A 14,317-nucleotide genomic window follows, 5' to 3' on the forward strand; every position below is an offset into this window, starting at 1 on the left:
ATGAAGACATTGAAGCCAAAGGTGGTATATGAAGATATTCACATTGAAGACTATGACAAAAGAAGACACGTTATGAAGCCTATGGAGCTCGAAGACTTAGATCTTTCGTAGTTCTTTTTCTTTTGTGTTGAGTCATAGGAAACACCGTACTGTTAAGTGGGGTCCAGGAGAACCAGTCAGAATGACTGAAGTGATGCCTAAACCAAAAACCTATGTCTTCGAGTGAAGACAATGAGAGCGAATCTTGTCCAGAGCCGGACAAGTTAGCTTTGCTTGTAGCCCAAGTAAAGTTGCCATGAGAGTTTGAAATCTGACCGTTGAGACACGTGTCGGTTCCTTAGTGACCCAGGGTCATTTCGGACAAATCAGGTCGGGTTGCCAAGTGGCTATAAATAGCCTACCCCCTACAACCATAAACGGTTGGATGCTCAGATTTCAGTGCACGGCTTTTGTCGTTTGAGAGCAACCCACCTCGAAGCCTTTGAGAGAAAATTCCTAGCGAGGAAAAAGCCCTAACCACCCAGAGCCAGAGAACATTGGGCATCACTTAAGTCTTCTTGTCTGTGTGATCTGAAGACTTATTACACTTGAGGACTGTGAATCCTCCAGACGGTTAGGCGTCGCGTTCAGAGCATCCAAGAGACATTGTGGATTGCCAGTGAACGAAGTCTGTGAAGGTTTGGGAGTCTACCTTGAAGACTTACTAGAGTGATTGGGCGAGGACTATGTGACCTTAGCTCAAGGAGAATACGGTGAGGACTTGGTGTCCTGAGTGGTTTTGGAGTATTGACGACAAACCTAGTTGAGGGACTAATGTGTTTGTGAGAATTGCAGGATAACACAGGTAGAAGTCCCTCATTGATTCGGTTTTACTACCAGAGATGACCCCTAAAAATGTATGAAGACATTGAAGCCAAAGGTGGTATATGAAGATATTCACATTGAAGACTATGACAAAAGAAGACACGTTATGAAGCCTATGGAGCTCGAAGACTTAGATCTTTCGTAGTTCTTTTTCTTTTGTGTTGAGTCATAGGAAACACCGTACTGTTAAGTGGGGTCCAGGAGAACCAGTCAGAATGACTGAAGTGATGCCTAAACCAAAAACCTATGTCTGCGAGTGAAGACAATGAGAGCGAATCTTGTCCAGAGCCGGACAAGTTAGCTTTGCTTGTAGCCCAAGTAAAGTTGCCATGAGAGTTTGAAATCTGACCGTTGAGACACGTGTCAGTTCCTTAGTGACCCGGGGTCATTTCGGACAAATCAGGTCGGGTTGCCAAGTGGCTATAAATAGCCCACCCCCTACAACCATAAACGGTTGGATGCTCAGATTTCAGTGCACGGCTTTTGTCGTTTGAGAGCAACCCACCTCGAAGCCTTTGAGAGAAAATTCCTAGCGAGGAAAAAGCCCTAACCACCCAGAGCCAGAGAACATTGGGCATCACTTAAGTCTTCTTGTCTGTGTGATCTGAAGACTTATTACACTTGAGGACTGTGAATCCTCCAGACGGTTAGGCGTCGCGTTCAGAGCATCCAAGAGACATTGTGGATTGCAGTGAACGAAGTCTGTGAAGGTTTGGGAGTCTACCTTGAAGACTTACCAGAGTGATTGGGCGAGGACTATGTGACCTTAGCTCAAGGAGAATACGGTGAGGACTTGGTGTCCTGAGCTACTTGCGCACTACAAAAAGGCAGCCAACGACTTCGGACGTACTCCGTCTTTCGAGCCTCTGTTTAGCTTCAAAAGATAAGGCGCTAGTGCAACGAACGCTGCTTTGGTGCGTCCCACCCCAACTAACTAGTGCTTGACTTGACTTTCCCCCGCGCCCTATCCAATGAATAAGGAGAAGGCCGGCCTATCAATGACCGAGCCAGTCTGATCTCCTTTATACTTACCTCAAACAACGAGCGAAGTCGAGATGTTGATGAGAAAGGGGCTTTTCTCAAGGCCAAAGAGTGCTCTTTGAAGGCTACTATGCATCCTTACGAATACAAGAGTGGTTTTTTTTGCGTGTTCAGGACTGGGTGTCCGGGACTGTGTGTCCTAAGGTTTAAATACCTAGCCGCTCCAACCAGACGTACAGTTGTCACAGCAACTGGAACTGGTCCAACACATCATTGTCTTCAACGAGTCACCGGTTTCATCTTCACTTCCTTTTTCTTACTGTTACTCATTGTGAAGCCATTGCATGCTTGCTCTATCTTTTGTCTTCACAACGTGAATGTATGATCTGTTTGGCTTCATAACTTCTTTCTACCTGATCCTTATTACATTGTAGCTGTTTGTCTTTGTGCTTTCACTCTATTGAATACTTGACCATGGCTTGCCTAGTGTAATCTAACTTCCGCTGCATAGTAATAGGCAAAATCTTCACTGTTTGTCTTCATAACTCCCACGTTTTGAAGACTTTCATAAAAATCGCCTATTCACCCCCCCTCTAGTCGATATAACGCACTTTCAATTATAGATATGGCGGATAGTCCGGACAAACACATTTCTCCCCCACGTATGAACTGAGATTTGTGGGAGTTCGGACTGTCAGCGGGTTGAATTTTGGGGAGCCTGCTGGGCACCTGTTTGATGTCATAACAGTCCCGGATGTCCAAACATGCCCGTGGGTTGCAAGACAATATAAATATTCTAGTATGTTACCTTGTGATTATCTTCCTATATTAATATGGTTTGTAAATAAGTGTTTAACAAATGTTGCCCGTTTTTTACGTTATACTGATGAGAAGTTTAATAAGTAAATTAAAATGAAATTGGTTCAGAAAATAAGTAAATTAACATGATTGATCATCACACATATAGAAGGTTTAGATGAAGGGCTGATGAGAAAAAAGTGAACATGAAACCTTACATTCCTTTTAATTAGTATATACTCTCAATCTTACATTCTCATTCTTTTTAATAATGGACAACGCTAATGCCTACACGTGTGGTGGGAGCGAAACTCGTCGACACACCCTGTAGTACACAGACTGCGTCACGTCACCGCATGCATGCATGTGAGAATCCTTTTGAATTTCCTGTTTTTAAAATGTTTTATCTCTTAAATAAAAAATCCGATCGAAGATTCGTTTTCACCATTAAATCTCTCATGATGAGATCTTCGAAACTAGATCTCATATCAATATATTTCGACGAGTATTTTTCCGGTTAAAAATTGCCATGTCTATTGCATATGAATTGCCATGGTGTTTACACTGAAATTGTCATGATATATTTCAACTATTTTCTTCTACATTTAAAAGTAATTTTTGACATTTATAAAACAGGAAATTAAAAAACTAGACTTGTCATGAACCATAAACTAAGATTGCCATGATACATGCACTTAAAATAGCCATGGTTCATACAAAAAATATTTTTCATGGTCAACATCTTCAAAATACTAAAATTGCCATGCTCTACAAACTTAAATTGCCACATGACAACTTTAATTTAAGCACCATGTCAACTACAGTGTAAATATCATGGCAACTTCTGGGGAATTTTTTTTCGTCAAAACATATTAACATGGGATCTAATTTTGAAGATCTCGTCGAGACGGATTTAATAGTGAAAACATATTTTTTAGTTCGACTTTTTAAATAGGAGATAAAACATTTTTAAGCCGAAAACCAAAAAGATACCTGCTGATGTCATCTATTCACATGTGACAAAATGAGTGGTAAATAAGACGTGTGGGCGATGTGCAATATGTCACACATGTGAGTGTTAGTTTTTTCGTTAATAATTTACCTATATGATGAGAAAAAAAAAAGACGCGGCCCGATCCCACAACTTCGTCCGATCTCCTAACCTCGTCACCGTCCGATCAAACTAAAACCATCCAAACCGATCAACCATCGTCGAAACCCTAGCGCCGCCGCACTATATAAGCTCCTCCCGTCCAATCTATCCCCATTTCCCAGACCACCCAAACCCACACAACCCACTCGGCGGCGGCGGCGGCGGAGCACGCGAAGATGGTGAAGTTCCTGAAGCCCGGCAAGGCGGTGATCCTTCTCCAGGGTCGGTTCGCCGGCCGGAAGGCGGTCATTGTGCGCGTTTTCGAGGAGGGCACGCGCGACCGCCCCTACGGCCACTGCCTCGTCGCCGGCCTAGCCAAGTACCCCAAGAAGGTGATCCGTAAGGACTCGGCCAAGAAGACGGCGAAGAAGTCGCGCGTGAAGTGCTTCCTGAAGCTGGTCAACTTCACCCACATCATGCCCACCCGCTACACCCTGGATGTCGACTTCAAGGACGTGGCCTCCGGCGGGCCCGACGCCCTCGCCACCCGCGACAAGAAGGGCGCCTCCTGCAACCCCCCGCTACACCCTGGATGTCGACTTCAAGGACGTGGCCTCCGGCGGGCCCGACGCCCTCGCCACCCGCGACAAGAAGGTCGCCTCCTGCAAGGCCGCCAAGGCACGTCTCGAGGAGAGGTTCAAGACCGGCAAGAACAGGTGGTTCTTCACCAAGCTCCGCTTCTAGGAGCAGAGCGTCTTTACAATACTAGTAGTTCCTTGTTCTTGCAATCAATAGCACACTGAGCTATCTCTATCACTGTTTTTGTATTGTCCATGAGGATTTTGTGGTTAGTATGGATCTCGGAGAGAGTTTAATTAAGGCATGATGATGATGATGTTCCATGTGTTAAATCATGCTAAAGAATGCACATGGTTGCAATTTTGTTGGAACTTACTCCTTGAGCTGTTTATTTCCCCAATTCTTATAACTATATTGTTTAGTCTTGTTCGTGAGTAATATCTGACGCAACCTTTCTGTTAAATAGTGCGGTGTTTACTGTTTAGGACTACCATGGATATTAGCTACCCAGTATATTCGGTTAGCCCTTTAACGGTCTAATAATTGCTACCCTGCTTGGTATGCTTGTAACTTCCTCATATTGACCATCTCACTGCCTTGCATGCTCCACTGATCCACCCTCAACATGTTGTGTTGGGTTTAGTACTGTTTTGGCATGCTTGTAGCTTCTTCATATTGACCCATTTCACTGTCTTCCATAGCTTCGTCGTACAGTTATATGCAGTGCCAAGACAGCAAATGGTCTCATATTGTCATTTTGATTATATACCCTTTTTGGCTTGCAATTAAAATGCATCACTTGTTTTTCTCAATTGTACATGGTATGAGGGCCTTAAAAGTTATCATGTGATATCATGTTCACCATTGGAAGAAACTATGATATATTTAATGAAAATGAGAATATGAGAAAATGATGCAGTGAAGCTGTCTGTTGATCATGTCGTTACAACATACAATGTTTACAGTGCAACATGATCTCAAAGATTGAGTTCCTGCTTGCATTGGCCTGTTTTGTGCTGAATCTCTTCTCTGCAATCAGTTGTGTCGTGGTCTTCGTTTCACTTGTTATTGAACGGTTCATTGGGATATGTGGTGCTCGTATTGGATCAGTCTTGTCTTGCCTTTGATTTGGTCTTCCATATTTGTTTGCTGCCTATATGGACCAAAAATGATAAATGTATATATTGCCTCCTCAGATACATGGTGAAAATTAATGGATCAACACTGCCATGTTGCTATCATGCGGTGGAAACATTTGCCTATGCCTTCTTTGGTTCATAGGATAGGAATTTTATAGGAATAGAAAAATCATAGGAAGTGAGATGACATGCATGTCAAGAGATACCATTTGATGCATAGGATAGGATTTTTTCCATTGAGTCTAGGCTAATGTTTTTTTTCCTCCAAAACATGAAGGATTGATTCCTATCCTACATAGGAATATGAATCCATTCCTACAAACCAAAGGGCTTCAAAGGAATTTTTCCTTTGCAAATCCTATCCTATAGAATTCCTACAAAAATCCTACAAACCAAAGGAGTGTAATCTGAACCAGAATAGCAGTAGTTCAAGTACTCCCTCTGATCCATATTACTTTGGCTGCTCAAAGGGATGTATAGGTCTGTATTGGCCATCTTTTTATTTGATTCAGTGTTTTGTGATGTCAAATGCTGTATTTATATCTCTGTTGCAAGTATTCTTTTTTTAGTGTTGCAAGTATTCTGATGAAAAGCTAACTAGCAATAATAGCAAGAAAAAAAATACTGAATAGTTTTTATTAGCTTGTGTGGTTGTGCTTTACCTCAGCTCTTCCTTTAGCTAGGTTGGCTCAGTCGTACTTTGTGTTACTCCCTTAGTTTGTGTTATTCCATTGATGTAAATTCACTCGATACTGTATGATATTGCGAAAATGCTCTTTAGAGCTCGGGCTCCATGGAGCCCGAGTTTGACTTGATCAAAATTCAAATTTTCACGTTTCAAAAAATTGTGAAAAAAAATACACACATACTTAGAGATATAAAGCATATGTGTGTAAATTTTCAGGACGAAACACTTTAAAATGAGTGCTACACAAAAAGAACAAATCGGAGGCTTTTTAGTAGATGCACTATTCATTCTTAAAGTCCATGAATTTGTCTTTTTTGCACAGATCGCATTTTAGGGTATTTCATCCTCAAATTTTACATACATACTCATAACATCCTTGTTTACTTGTATGATTTTTTTTAGATTTTTTTAAAACTGAAAAGTGTAAATTTTAAATTTTTTAAAAAATCCGGCCTCCATGGAGGCCGAGCTCCAAAACGCCCTACTCATGATATTGTAGTTATTTTAATGATTGCAAAATAGTTCTGTTACTATATTTGTATGTTAATATTATATTTCCCTCTGTAAAGAAATATAAGAGCGTTTAGATTTATCACTCTTATATTTCTGTACAGAGGGAGTAATTTGTTATAGTTCAGTGTATGAAGTGGCTCCGCTTTATTCCCTTTGTCAATTGATGTTTATATGGTTTTGTTTTGTACTACGTATATGTTGTGTTAGTGATGTTTTATTGTTGATGTTGGCTGTTCATTGCTAAGTTATGTTACTCATGCCCCTATTCTACTCCACGCCCTCTAAACCTCCAATTGGGTTTGAAATTGGCACTGAGGATGGCATCTTTGTTCCTTGTGAAGGCTGTGAGAATGGCATCTTTTTTTTAGATTAAGGTGTCTTTTATTCAATAACAATCATATCCTTTACAATAGTAGGGATCAGAAATGACGGAGCTACGTCCTGTCATTGCTCCTCCAATTTAGACCTAGAACAAAAGCGAGCAAGCTCATGTGCGACAACATTAGCTTCTCAATTACAATGAGAAATTGTCGCCATGCGAAAAGAACTTAATAGTTCCTTGCAGGCTCTGTATTCCACGGGTAAAGAATGGCATTCACTATTTCCATGAAATCACTCTCCACCTTTAAATCATGAATACCCAGATTTTGTGCTAGTCTCAAGCCGCACTCGGTACATCAAGTGCATGTTTCTTATAACTCACCACAGCCGCTATGAAGATCTCTCCAGCATCTCCAACTATTGCTCCCAAGGCCCCTGCCGTAACTGGTCTTGTCCAACCCTTTACATTTCTTTTCTGCTTCATTTTTTTGGCATTATAGTTTGCAACAATGCCATGAATACTTAGCCCTGTATGAACTATAGTACCAACCTTTCCACCATTGACTAACTTCCTTTGTTCCCACCAAAGAAACCATCAGGTCACCATAACAATTTCCGTGCTGTGTATAATCTGGTTATTATCTTCATTCAGAAATTGCACGAACATAAGATCTTCAAGGATCTCCGAACCTAATCAATCTGGTCTCGCTGCTGTAATCGCACTTTTTCCCATTCCCAGACAGGACCAAACCTCCTTTGCTCTTGGGCATGTGAACATCATATGCCTCAAATCTTCTGGTTCCACTTTACACCCTGGACAGACGATGGGTGATTTCATATGGCGATCACTCAAAGTACAGCAACATGGTATGATCCCATGCAGGGCTCTCCAGGTGAAGACTTGCACTTTTGGAGGAACACACCGTGAGAATGTCATCTTTGTTGCATGTGAAGGCTGTGTGATTGAGATGAACGCATATGATGGACCACGCCCTTTTGCTACATGTCAGGGTGGCTCTCATGTCAGTGATCCAATTGCACCTCGAAGTACATCAACGGTGTTGAGTCCCTTGCTAGACTGCTGGTTCAGCAATTCAACTCTTGACTCACTCTTTTCCTGCGTAGTTCTATTTAAATGCACACCAGTTGATCAAATAAGAAGACACTAAGCGCAAGATAAGCATACGCTGCTGTGTTTGCCTGCAAACCAAGAATTGCTCCCAACAAATGTTCTGGCCCGCCTGAGGAATCACCCTAGACAAATCGACGTCCGTTTTTTTTGAAATAAGCGTCCGTTTTTATCAATTGTCTAAAACACATCATTACCTGATGATGCTCTCATGTTCCTTGGTAAACGTAATGTTGGGATTAACTTCAGGCGATTGAAGCAGATACCACCAATGACATCGATGACTTATGGTGTGACAAGTGTGCTCCAAGTGATCATCCCAATTCTTTGGAGCTTGGGAAACACCGCAATGTCATCATCTGAAACGTGTTTGGTAAGCTGCTTACAACCTAATTAGGCCCGCATGGCACGAACATAGTCTGTTTGCTTGTCTGTGTTGCATGAAATTGTTGGCCCGCACACACCTTAAAGCACTTCTAGGCCTGGCTCAGGAGGAACAACTGAATATGCTATTTTTCCACAGCCAGGCCTGAGCAATGCAACTCGAGGCACGTGGTCGGCGGAGGTTGCACACAAGGAGGCAAGGCTTGAGACGTCGCATTGATTCCCGAAGCGCCAACATAATTACCCTCACCGCTCTCTTCCCATTCTCACACCGACGACGACAAGCAGCGGAGCAAAGAAATGCCAGGGGAGCACCAGTTTCATTCACTGGCTTCACCACCTCACTGGCAGGAGTTCGACAATGGAGGTAAGCCCTTTGTCCTCTCTTTGAAATTTTGCATTCGATTCAATTCTCGCATTCGATTCATCAGTTACAGATAGGATGGAACGTGGCGTTTGAAAGGGGACTGACCACCACATGTGGATTTAGGCGGTACCGATGAATTTTAGGGTTCATACGGGGATTGAGTACAAGGGGGTTAGGGTTGGGGATGGGGGTAAATCGATCTTACAAACACCGATACATCCTAGACGCAGTGACCCTGGAGGCGCTTGGAGCAACTGGGGCCCTTAGCCGTGTCGGCGTCCACGTCCGGCTCGTCCACCTCATCCATCATCTCCTAATCAGCATCATGTTGGGGAACGTAGTAATTTCAAAATTTTCCTACACACATGCAAGATCATGGTGATGCATAGCAACGAGAGGTGAGAGTGTGTCCACGTACCCTCGTAGACCGAAAGTGGAAGCGTTAGCACAACGCGGTTGATGTAGTCGTACGTCTTCACGATCCGACCGATCAAGCACCGAATGCACGACACCTCCGAGTTCTGCACACGTTCAACTCGATGATGTCCCTCGAACTCCGATCCAGCCAAGCTTTGAGGGAGAGTTCCGTCAGCACGACTGCGTGGTGATGATGATGATGTTCTACCGAGGCAGGGCTTCACCTAAGCACCGCTACGATATGACCGAGGTGGATAATGGTGGAGGGGGGCACCGCACACGGCTAAGAGATCCAAGGGATCAATTGTTGTATCTCTAAGGGGTGCCTCCCTCCCTGTATATAAAGGAGTGGAGGAGGAGGAGAGGGCCGGCCCCTATGGCACGCCCTGGAGGAGTCCTACTCCCACCGGGAGTAGGATTCCTCCCCTTTCCAAGTAGTAGGAGTAGGGGACAAGGAAGGGGAAGAGGGAAGAGAAGGAAGGAGGGGGCGCCGCCCCTCCCCCTAGTCCAATTCGGACTAGTCATTGGGGGGCGCGCATCCTGCTTCTCTCTCTCCCCTAAAGCCCAATAAGGCCCATATACTTCTTCCCCCGTATTCCCGTAACTCCCCGGTACTCCAAAAAATACCCGAATCACTCGGAACCTTTCCGATGTCCGAATATAGTCGTCCAATATATCGATCTTTACGTCTAGACCATTTCGAGACTCCTCGTCATGTCCCCGATCTCATCTGGGGCTCCGAACTACCTTTGGTACATCAAAACTCATAAACTCATAATATAACCGTCATCGAACTTTAAGCGTGCGGACCCTACGGGTTCGAGAACTATGTAGACATGACCGAGACACGTCTCCGGTCAATAACCAATAGCGGAACCGGGATGCTCATATTGGCTCCTACATATTCTACGAAGATCTTTATCAGTCAAACCGCATAACAACATATGTTGTTCCTTTTGTCATCGGTATGTTACTTGCCCGAGATTCGATCGTCGTTATCTCAATACCTAGTTCAATCTCGTTACCGACAAGTCTCTTTACTCATTCCGTAACACATCATCCCGCAACTAACTCATTAGTTGCAATGCTTGCAAGGCTTAAGTGATGTGTATTACCGAGTGGGCCCAGAGATACCTCTCCGACAATCGGAGTGACAAATCCTAATCTCGAAATACGCCAACCTAACAAGTACCTTCGGAGACACCTGTAGAGCACCTTTATAATCACCCAGTTACGTTGTGACGTTTGGTAGCACACAAAGTGTTCCTTCGGTAAACGGGAGTTGCATAATCTCATAGTCATAGGAACATGTATAAGTCATGAAGAAAGCAATAGCAACAAACTAAACGATCAAGTGCTAGGCTAACGGAATGGGTCAAGTCAATCACATCATTCTCCTAATGATGTGATCCTGTTAATCAAATGACAACTCTTTGTCTATGGCTAGGAAACATAACCATCTTTGATCAACGAGCTAGTCAAGTAGAGGCATACTAGTGACACTCTGTTTGTCTATGTATTCACACATGTATCATATTTCCGGTTAATACAATTCTAGCATGAATAATAAACATTTATCATGATATAAGGAAGTAAATAATAACTTTATTATTGCCTCTAGGGCATATTTCCTTCAGTCTCCCATTTGCACTAGAGCCAATAATCTAGTTCACATCGCCATGTGATTTAACACCAATAGTTCACATCACCATGTGATTAACACCCATAGTTCACATTGTCATGTGACCAACACCCAAAGGGTTTACTAGAGTCAACAATCTAGTTCACATCGCTATGTGATTAACACACAAAGAGTACTAAGGTGTGATCATGTTTTGCTTGTGAGAGAAGTTTAGTCTATGGGTCTGCCACATTCAGATCCGTATGTATTTTGCAAATTTCTATGTCAAAAATGCTCTGCACGGAGCTACTCTAGCTAATTGCTCCCACTTTCAAAATGTATCCAAATTGAGACTTAGAGTCATCTGGATCAGTGTCAAAATTTGCATCAACGTAACCCTTTACGACGAACCTTTTGTCACCTCCATAATCGAGAAACATATCCTTATTCCACCAAGGATAATTTTGACCTCTTTCCAGTGATCTACTCCTATATCACTATTGTACCCCCTTGCCAAAAAAACAATGTAGGGTATACAATAGATCTGGTACACAGCATGGCATACTTTATAGAACCTATGACTGAGGCATAGGGAATGACTTTCATTCTCTTTCTATCTTCTGCCATGGTCGAGCTTTGAGTCTTACTCAATTTCACACCTTGTAACACATGCAATAACTCTTTCTTTGTCTGTTCCATTTTGAACTACTTCAAAATCTTGTTAAGGTATGTATTCATTGAAAAAACTTATCAAGCGTCTTGATCTATCTCTATAGATCTTGATGCTCAATATGTAAGCAGCTTCACCGAGGTCTTTCTTTGAAAAACTCCTTTCAAACACTCCTTTATGCTTTGCAGAATAATTCTACATTATTTCTGATCAACAATATGTCATTTACATATACTTATCAGAAATGCTGTAGTGCTCCCACTCAGTTTCTTGTAAATACAAGCTTCACCGCAAGTCTGTATAAAACTATATGCTTTGATCAACTTATCAAAGCGTATATTCCAACTTCAAGATGCTTGCACCAGTCCATAGATGGATCGCTGGAGCTTGCATATTTTGTTAGCACCTTTAGGATTGACAAAACCTTCTGGTTGCATCATATACAACTCTTTCTTTAATAAATCCTTTAAGGAATGCAGTTTTGTTTATCCATTTGCCAGATTTCATAAAATGCAGCAATTTGCTAACATGATTCAGACAGACTTAAGCATCGCTACGAGTGAGAAAATCTCATCATAGTCAACACCTTGAACTTTGTCAAAAACCTTTTTCGACAAGTCTAGCTTTGTAGATAGTAACACTACTATCAGCGTCCGTCTTCCTCTTGAAGATCCATTTATTTTCTATGGCTTGCTGATCATCGAGCAAGTCAACCAAAGTCCACACTTTGTTCTCATACATAGATCCCATCTCAGATTTCATGGCCTCACCATTTCGCGGAATCTGGGCTCATCATCGCTTCCTCATAGTTCGTAGGTTCGTCATGGTCAATTAACATGACCTCCAGAACAGGATTACTGTACCACTCTAGTGTGGACCTCACTCTGGTTGACCTACGAGGTTCGGTAGTAACTTGATCTAAAGTTACATGATCATCATCATTAGCTTCCTCACTAATTGGTGTAGGAGTCACAGAAACAGATTTCTGTGATGAACTACTTTCCAATAAGGGAGCAGGTACAGTTACCTCATCAAGTTCTACTTTCCTCCCACTCACTTCTTTCGAGAGAAACTCCTTCTCTAGAAAGGATCCATTCTCAGCAACAAATATGTTGCCTTCGGATCTGTGATAGAAGGTGTACCCACAGTTACTTTTGGGTATCATATGAAGATGCACTTCTCCGACTTGGGTTTGAGCTTATCAAGATGAAACTTTTTCACATAAGCATTGCAACCCCAAACTTTAAGAAACGACAGCTTAGGTTTCTTGCTAAACCACAGTTCATACGGTGTCGTCTCAACGGATTTAGATGGTGCCCTTTTTAATGTGAATGCAGCTGTCTCTAATGCATAACCCCAAAACGATAGTGGTAAACCAGTAAGAGACATCATAGATCGCACCATATCTAGTAAAGTACGATTACGACGTTCGGACACACCATTACGCTGTGGTGTTCCAGGTGGCATGAGTTTGTGAAACTATTCCACATTGTTTTAATTGAAAACCAAACTCGTAACTCAAATATTCGCCTCTGCGATCAGATCGTAGAAGCTTTATTTTCTTGTTACGATGATTTTCCACTTCACTCTGAAATTCTTTGAACTTTTCAAATGTTTCAGACTTATGTTTCATCAACTAGATATACCCATATCTGCTCAAATCATCTGTGAAGGTCAGAAAATAACGATACCCGCCGCGAGCCTCAACACTCATTGGACTGCATACATTAGTATGTATTATTTCCAACAAGTTTGTTGCTTGCTCCATTGTTCCGGAGAACAGAGTCTTAGTCATCTTGCCCATGAGGCATGGTTCGCAAGCATCAACTGATTCATAATCAAGTGATTCCAAAAGCCCATCAGCATGGAGTTTTTTCATGCGCTTTATACCAATATGACCCAAACGGCGGTGCCACAAATAAGTTGCACTATCATTATTAACTTTTCATCTTTTGGCTTCAATATTATAAATATGTGTATCACTACGATCGAGATCCAACAAACCAATTTCATTGGGTGTATAACCAAAGAAGGTTTTATTCATGTAAATAGAACAACAATTATTCTCTGATTTTAAATGAATAACCGTATTGCAATAAACATGATCAAATCATATTCATGCTCAACGAAAATGCCAAATAACATTTATTTAGGCTTAACACTAATCCCGAAAGTATAGGGAGCGTACGATGATGATCATATCAATCTTGGAACCACTTCCAACACACATCGTTACTTCACCCTTAACTAGTCTCTATTTATTCTGTAACTCCTGTTTCGAGTTACTAATTTTTAGCAACCGAACAAGTATCAAATACCCAGGGGCTACTATAAATACTAGTAAGGTACACATCAATAACCTGTATATCAAATATACCCTTGTTCACTTTGCCATCCTTCTTATCCACTAAATATCCAGGGCATTTCCGCTTCCAATGACCAGTCCCTTTGTAGTAGAAGCACTTAGTCTCAGGCTTAGGTCCAGACTTGGGCTTCTTCACTTGAGCAGCAACTTGCTTGCCGTTCTTCCTGAAGTTCCCTTTCTTTCCGTTTGCCCTTTTCTTGAAACTAGTGGTCTTGTTAATCATCAACACTTGATGCTCTTTCTTGATTTCTACCTTCATCGATTTCATCATCATGAAAAGCTCGGGAATCATTTATGTCATCCCTTGCATACTATAGTTCATCACGAAGTTCTACTAACTTGGTGATGGTGACTAGAGAATTCTGTCAATCACTATTTTATCTGGAAG

General features: G+C 42.1%; 1 protein-coding gene across 1 annotated transcript; it reads left to right on the plus strand.

The window, feature by feature from the left end:
• Positions 1-3,897: 3,897 nt before the first annotated feature.
• On the plus strand, positions 3,898-4,690 carry LOC125509427 (60S ribosomal protein L27-3-like). The gene is made up of 2 exons (XM_048674407.1): positions 3,898-4,251; positions 4,343-4,690. Exons 1-2 carry the CDS (start codon positions 3,973-3,975, stop codon positions 4,478-4,480), a joined length of 417 nt encoding a protein of 138 aa, XP_048530364.1. The 5' UTR covers positions 3,898-3,972; the 3' UTR covers positions 4,481-4,690.
• Positions 4,691-14,317: the final 9,627 nt, after the last annotated feature.

This window comes from Triticum urartu, chromosome 5 (assembly GCF_003073215.2).
Source record: "Triticum urartu cultivar G1812 chromosome 5, Tu2.1, whole genome shotgun sequence".
NCBI lineage: Eukaryota > Viridiplantae > Streptophyta > Magnoliopsida > Poales > Poaceae > Triticum > Triticum urartu.

Excerpts from the sequence above, each read along its gene's own strand:
- LOC125509427 (XM_048674407.1), top strand. The coding sequence starts at position 3,973 with ATGGTGAAGTTCCTGAAGCCCGGCAAGGCGGTGATCCTTCTCCAGGGT. Across the intron at positions 4,252-4,342 it reads TGGATGTCGACTTCAAGGAC|GACGTGGCCTCCGGCGGGCC; the intron begins GTGGCCTCCGGC and ends GTCGACTTCAAG.